Genomic DNA, 7276 nt, shown 5'->3' with positions numbered 1-7276 from the left:
GTTGGTTGAAGCCGCCTACCTACCGCGTTGAGTTTAAAAAAAGACGGGAGCCGGGACGTTTAATCCGACGTCATTAGGGTAATCGGCCGCGCAGGAAAATAATTAGAAGTTTCTAAGAATGCCCGGAACGTGTAGCTAGAGTTCCCATGGTTAGAAGACGAGTTCAGATTCCTCTTTAGGGCAGCTTTAACGCCTCTTCACCGCAGAGCACGGCACTTGGCATAGCGCGACACTTACGGTATGACGAGACAACCACTTCAGTTTGCCGTCGTTCGCTGTCGTGCATTTTTAGGACTGGAGCTGAAGAAGATATCGCGTGACATCCAGCGGGTGGTATGCAATAAAGCAGATCGTTTTCGCTTTCGAAGTTTGTGCTTTCGCTTTGGTGCTGGGCACCCAAGAGAAGAAAAACAAGGGTATTCAGCGTGCTGTCTCGCATGGCTCGCGTGCGAACACAATTGTGTTTAAGGAATACAAGCGTAGTTTTTCTCTTCATCTCTTTCGAAGTAATGAAACAATACGATTTAGTAGCATATAAAACCATAACTTTAGCCGGGCTCGTTAGAGACGCGTTGGCAAACGGCTGCTGATCTCGTTGTGACTTCCTAGCTGTGCAAATTTTCAGAGAGCAAAGATAGTGATGGAATGCTGTGTTCCGTCATGGAAGCTTGAAAGCTCGTTGTTCGGGCTTCTTAAGCCGAATCTGCTGCATGCTGGGCCAAGCTAGTATCGTTAGCCTCCCAAAAGGCGGTTTTGGCGGCTTCTATACGTCAGATCTCGTTTTCTAGCATGAGCTACGCTGCACTGGTCGAGGTTGAGCAGTTTCGCGTGACTCCGTGCTGCGCATGTGTGAGGAGCAGTGACGACACACGGCGCACAGCTGGCGCGCCTCGCCGGTACGTCATAGCCGCGTCATAGCGGCGGCAGATGCACTGGCGGGCCTCCGTTGCGCAGTAGCCAAGTCTGACGCTGCGCCGGAGCCGCTTGATAGCGCCTCTCATTTTGTGCGCATGCGCAGAGGTATCAGTGGGGGTATACATATAGAGGGGCATTTGCCAGTGTGGTGTAGCCATGAAGAAGGAGAGCGAAATTGCTGCTCAGCGGCAATTGCTGCTCAGCGGCTCAGCGTAGCTCACGCTACGTATATGATGGCATAGCCGAGCTAAGCCACTGCTAAATTTTAACGGCGTGATTTTATGAAGTAAATGGGAATTTGCACCCAGGCTGAGGCTGCGAAATTCAGCGGGTGTTTCAATTACTTCTGAGATTGTCAATCCCTCAGTCTTTTATTCCTTAACGCAGCTGTTGAAAAAAAGCCGAGAGAAAATATCACAAGGTACATTTCTCCGGCAGTCAGTGCTTCAAGGTGAGCACTCGGGGGACCGCACTTGGCGAAAATTAGCACTGTTGCTGCCACTTCAGTAAGGACGAAGCGTACATGCAGACTACTTTGCACAGCCGCATGTTACCCACGTGAAGAATTTTATCAAGCCAAAATACGAGGGGGAAGGCGGCAGGTCCGTGTCACAGCGATTTCGCAATTTGGGAACCACGGAAAGAAGGGCTTTCAGTTTGCTTCCGCCACATTGAGGTCAGCTAGTGATGCCGTCGCTGGGATTCCGTCTGCACTTTCATGAATTAGTGGGTAGAGTTTGAGGTATGTTCTTAAAACCGGCATGTAGCTCGCTTGTCACATGGCCTGAACTGTTTGATATCATTTGTTACGTGACTTGGTATGACGTCACATTGTATTTTTTCCAAATGACTTGGTATGAGTCACAGTACATCGTCGTCTAGACAAGTATCACCATTCACTGTTGCCAGGACTTTAACAAGTGCCATAGCAGAACGGTACAAGGTCAAAAAGCTTGCAAATGGAGACCTTCTTTTAGTGGTTCTATATAACCACCAACAAGAGAAATTGTCAGAAGTGAAGTCATTTGGAGATATACCAGTCACAATAAGCACACACCATCTTTGAATACTGTTCGGGGAGTTATCTCAGATGATGATCTGAAATACGTAACTGATGGACTTCTGGAAGGATTAAAGGAGCAAAACCTGACCAATATATACAGGATAAAAATGAGACGAGATAATAAAGAATTCCCCACAAAGCACATTGTCCTGACATTTGCATCTAGTATCCTGCCTGACACCGTAGATATAGGCTACATAAAGCTCCAACTTCGGCAATACATACCAAATCCACGACGCTGCTTCAAATGACAACGTTACGACCACAGCTCTCAGAGTTGCCGGGGCCAACTCGCATGTGCTAAATGTTCTTCCCATGAACACGACTCTGAAAACTGTGCAGTTGAACAACACTTATGTGTAAATTGTGAGGGCAACCATCCTGCATACTGACATGCATGTCCAGTCTAGAAACAAGAAAAGGAGATCGTTACTATCAAAGTCAGTGAAAATATAACATTCAGAAAAGCGCGGAAGAGAGTACCTTTGATACACAAACCTACCTTCTCCGATGTGGTGCAACAGGGCACGGCACCACAGCAGCTTTCGGCCCCCGCTCAGGCCACACGCAGTGAGCCTGCCGCAGGGCCACCCATGCCCCAGGTGGCAGCAGCTTGCGCTGCGCCACCACCCAAAAAAGAGGCCGAGCGGGCCTCAAGGTAAGCGGGGCCTCAAGGCCCCTCCCTACACGGAGAGGCCGAACAGAACACGAAAACAACCATGCGTCTCGCACGTTCGCCCAGCGTATCGGACGATGCGATGGACACAAGTCATGGGAGTCCTGCGGCGTCGACGTCGGAAGGACGGCGAGGCTCCATAGACCGACAAAAAAAAAGAGAAGCACCGAATCAGGGCGCCCGAAAACCCAACCTAGTTCTCTCACTAACTACATAATACAATATGGCATTCATACACTGGAACTGTAGGGGATTCTTAGACAACCTAAACGACATAAAATACATATAAGCCACACACTCACTTGTCGCCTTGTGTTTACAAGAGACAAATTTAGGCTCTAAACATGAAAGCATTTTAAAACACTAAGTTCTTCCGCCGCGACCGAGAGCAGGTGAGCCGGCTTTCGGGTGGCGTAGCCATCATAGTTAACAGTGGAATCGCAGCCCGAGAACACAAGCTTAAAACCAGATTAGAAGCTGTGGCGGCCATCATGCACACATTTAAAACAATCACAGTGTGCTTCCTTTATATAGACCCACGTCTTAAAATAACACTCCAAGACTTCGAAGACCTTTTAGTGCATCTACCAGAACCGCTTTTTTATGGTCGAAGATTTTAACGCCCACTCCAGTTTTTGGGGCAGTGACAAAACAGACACTAGAGGCTGATTGGGGATTTTATACTCTGTAATAATCTTTGCCTCCTGAACGCTGGAAAACAAACCTATTGTTCTGCTAGCAAAGGAAAATTGAGTTGTAAAGATTTGTTTTTTAGTTCGTCCTTTTACTTTTACAGATTTTAATTGGGATGTCTTAGATAATCCATATGGACGTGATCATCTACCCGTACTAATTAGCTTAGCACAATATAATCGCAAGTAAACCACAATGGTGGAAACTGCGCTTAGCCGACTGAGCACTGTTCCATGAAAAAGCCAGCCTAGATAAAGTAGATTCTGACAACCTGAGTGTAGACGAATTTAACGAATTTTTCACAATCTGTATTATTGCCGCTGCAGGCCAAGCTATTCCTCAATCCTCTGGAATATTAAAACAAAATCACAAATACTGGCACACCAGAATTCAAAGAAGCAAAAATGAAACAAAACAAAGTCTGGGGCATTTTTCGCAGATACCCTGCACAGGAGAATTTTATAAAATTTAGAAAGGCGAGAGTGAAAGTTCGATATGGTCGTCGTAGTGCCGAAAAATCTTGGAAAAATTACGTGTCGTCGGTAAACAGCTCAACCAAATCAAAACAAATAGGAGTAGGCCAGAAAGCTAAATGACAACTGCTCCCCATTCACAGTCCCCCGTGTACAGATGAGTCTAGAAGAGCAGGCAGATATTTTGGGTGAATATTTTTCAGCAGTTTCCAACTCATCCCACTACACCGATTCATTTAGAGAATACAAAACCGAGTAGAGAAGCAAAGACGGCCGACAGGTTGCGGTACAAATGAACCCTACAATAGTTTAATTACAATACAAAAAATCCATACGGTACTTTCTGCCGGCAAACATACTGCGCCCGGCCCAGACCAAGTACATTACCAAATGCTAGTCCATCTATCTGAACATGCCGTAGAGGCAATTCTAAATTTTTGAAACAAAGTTTGGGTATCAGTAAAAATGCTCAAAGCTTGGAAAGAAGCTGTTATTGTACTGTTTATACGGGAAGCCACCAACATCTCCTAGCAGTTATAGACCCATAGCCTTTACCAGTTGCCTCGCCAAGTCCTTTGAAAGTGTCCTAAATATACGATTAAATTTTGTCCTTCAATCCTATGAACTTCTCGACACCCATCAATGCGGTTTTGAAAAAGGATGCTCCACTACAGATCACCTAGTTCGCCTTGAAAATACTGTCAGAGATGCTTTTATACGCAAACACTGCCTTGCAGTCCTTTTTTTTTTACTTAAAGAAGGCATATGACACAACCTGGAGGTTTTGGGATTCTTCAAGGCCTTGCCGAGCTTGGCATCCGCGGCAGGATGTTAAATTGGGTAAAAGACTTCTTGTCCCACCGCTCGTTTAATGTACGCCTATGGCATGAACTTAGTGCACTGTAAATTAAGAAGAAAAGAAACGACGGTTAGCTTGAAACAACGAAGTAAATAGCAAACAACACGTGGTAAAGCCAGTTTCAGGTGAATGGGAGTTTGCGCACACCAGGAACGTTACAAGGAAGTAACTCTGTCTGCCGGCTTCGTATCGGACACACACACACCTTACTCATATCTTTATACTGACAAAACAAGAGAAACCTCTTTGTGAAAAATGTGGAGATGAATTAATTGTAAGCCAAACTTTATTTTCATCCACGAAAGTCGAACAACTAAGCAAAAAGTATTTTACTCGGCTTTATAATGAACACATTCATTTACACATCATGTTACTCTAGGGAGAAGATGCAACTGTTGACATGTCTTGCGTGTCTATCTTTTTAAGAGAAGCTGGTTTTCGCGGCAAAACTATAAATTTTTACCCACTGCTTCGCTTAATTTTCTGATACACCTCAGCCACCCTCTCATTCCTGAGAAGGCTGAGGTTTTTATTTTATCGGTTTGGACGCTCAACATAATTGCCCAGCCAAGGATGGCTGCTGAGGCTACCCGACCTTCTTTAAAGCTTTTGCTATTGGCCATTTATAAAATTTCTTTCCTCTGTCATCACTGGATAATACAAACCAATGTTTTGGGCCCTCTACAAAACCAATTTTAATTTTTCGATAAAATTCGGTAGAAAACAATATCCCTATACCTTGAGCTTGGCGCGTGATGGCCTTAGTTGCCAATGTGTCATAAAACCCAAAGCGACAACAGGTTGCGGTGGTTGCCAACAGAAATGGAAGACTCTCCCCTGCATGCCCAGGAGCTTACAGAACATTTGTTGTTCACTTTGTAAGCACGCACCCTTCCACACGTGGATCTTATATGATCTTATATGATATGTGCTTTATATGATCATGTGGGCATATACTGAACCACAAGTAGGCATGTGCAATGATCTGTTTTGTTTTATAGACAGAAATAACTCCAAAAGCGGCCCTAAATCTAGTCTTAGAGGTCAAGGTCAAGGTTTATTTTGCAGTCTGATACATGGCTGAGGAGAAGGAAAAAAAAGCTGCAATTACGGCTTGACAAAGCTCCCAACCCCTATGTAGCTTCGGTTAGCACTTGGGTGACAAGTGGACATTGCACACCAAATACAATGGTAAGCACTCAAGGCTCCTTATAATAAAAGCTCGAAGGCCATTCACAACGAAATAATTACTAAAACTAAGAAATCAAGCTCTGATAGTGACTAAACAACAAACAACAAAATCAATATTTCACACACTATACTGCACACGCAAGCAAAAAAACAACACGCTAAAGGAACATACTTCGGATGGAGTCGACTCTTACGGAGCAGTTACGATAATTTGTAAACCCAAACTTATTCAATACAGATGGTAGAACGTACTTCAGGGACTGAAAGCCATAATTTGTTCTCGGACGCGGTAGGTATACCAATATTCATGGTGCCTTGTTAACCGAGACACTGGGCTAATGTGTAAGTGAGACATATTTATTAAATGATTGGTCTGATCGTGAAGGTGTGATCTATAAAGATGTAAAACCCTGAACTCGTGTAGACAGCTTATTAGCACAATCTTGTGCCTAGAAAATAATGTTTGCGTAGGATGTAAGTAATCTACATTGGCTATAGCTCTTAGGGTCTTTTTCTTTGTAAAGTCAAAAATTTATGGATATTAGTGAGTAAAAATCATAAAAATTTGTGTTTTAATTGTGTTACAAAGTTTTGGTTCAGTGCAAAGAGCATAATACAATGATAAAGATGACATAAACAGGTAGGCGCTATCTCGGTTGGTTATTGAGAAATGTGCACCGAAACATGCCCTAAAATACATGCGAAGAATTGGGCTTAACCTGTCCCCTTAAAGGGGCTCTGAAACACCTTTCTGAGGAGAGTGCATAAACTCGCTCAATAACTATATTTCCTCGCCATTAACACCTGAGGAAAATAATGCGCTTCTACACGCAGCAGAGAACCCACAATCGCACTGCGGAAATTGGCAAGTCCTTTCCGACGACTTTTTATGGTGGCGCAGTTCATGATGCTCTGCATCATGAAAGTAGACATTTTAGTTCACAAGCTAGCTTCTAGATCTAGCTCACGTCTTTTTCTCCTGGGTGTCTCCGAGCACCCCCTGTCTACTCGACGATGCCTGTTCCCAGTACACCCGTCATAGACCATACGGAGAGGACACAGGTGACATCTGGTCCCAGTTACCGAGCTCTGCCCGGTCAGAGTGCGAGACCCAAAAGAACGACGGGATGAAGTAGGAGCACAATTCAATTCAATTCCTTTATTTTACCATATACATGGAAGGAGCTCTTGGGCAAAAAGCTGCTCGAGGCAGCTTGACTGGGCCCACGAGACCACAACAAGGTAGGGCAGCGTGAAGTTCACTCAATGTACATTGCAAATACAGGAGAGACACTACTTGAAATTTCAGTATGGGGCGCAGAATTTCAATATCATGTCGAAAAATCAATATAGGAAACGACAAACAAGGAAAAATAGTTTATACACGATTAAAAAGGAACAGTAAC

At 44.3% G+C, this 7276-nt stretch overlaps 1 protein-coding gene across 1 annotated transcript in view; it reads left to right on the top strand.

Moving 5' to 3' along the window:
• Positions 1-2488: 2488 nt before the first annotated feature.
• Positions 2489-7276, top strand: part of LOC144121975 (E3 ubiquitin-protein ligase makorin-3-like) — a 13635-nt gene continuing 8847 nt past the window's right edge. Inside the window, exon 1 of the mRNA XM_077655483.1 lies at positions 2489-2636. Coding sequence (XP_077511609.1) covers positions 2489-2636 — 148 coding nt within the window. The remainder of the gene's footprint in view (positions 2637-7276) is intronic.

The sequence above is a fragment of the Amblyomma americanum genome, chromosome 1, assembly GCF_052857255.1.
Source record: "Amblyomma americanum isolate KBUSLIRL-KWMA chromosome 1, ASM5285725v1, whole genome shotgun sequence".
In the NCBI taxonomy this organism is placed as follows: Eukaryota; Metazoa; Arthropoda; class Arachnida; order Ixodida; family Ixodidae; genus Amblyomma; species Amblyomma americanum.
Note: the sequence above shows the minus strand (reverse complement) of the source record. Positions and strands in the feature narration are given on the sequence as shown.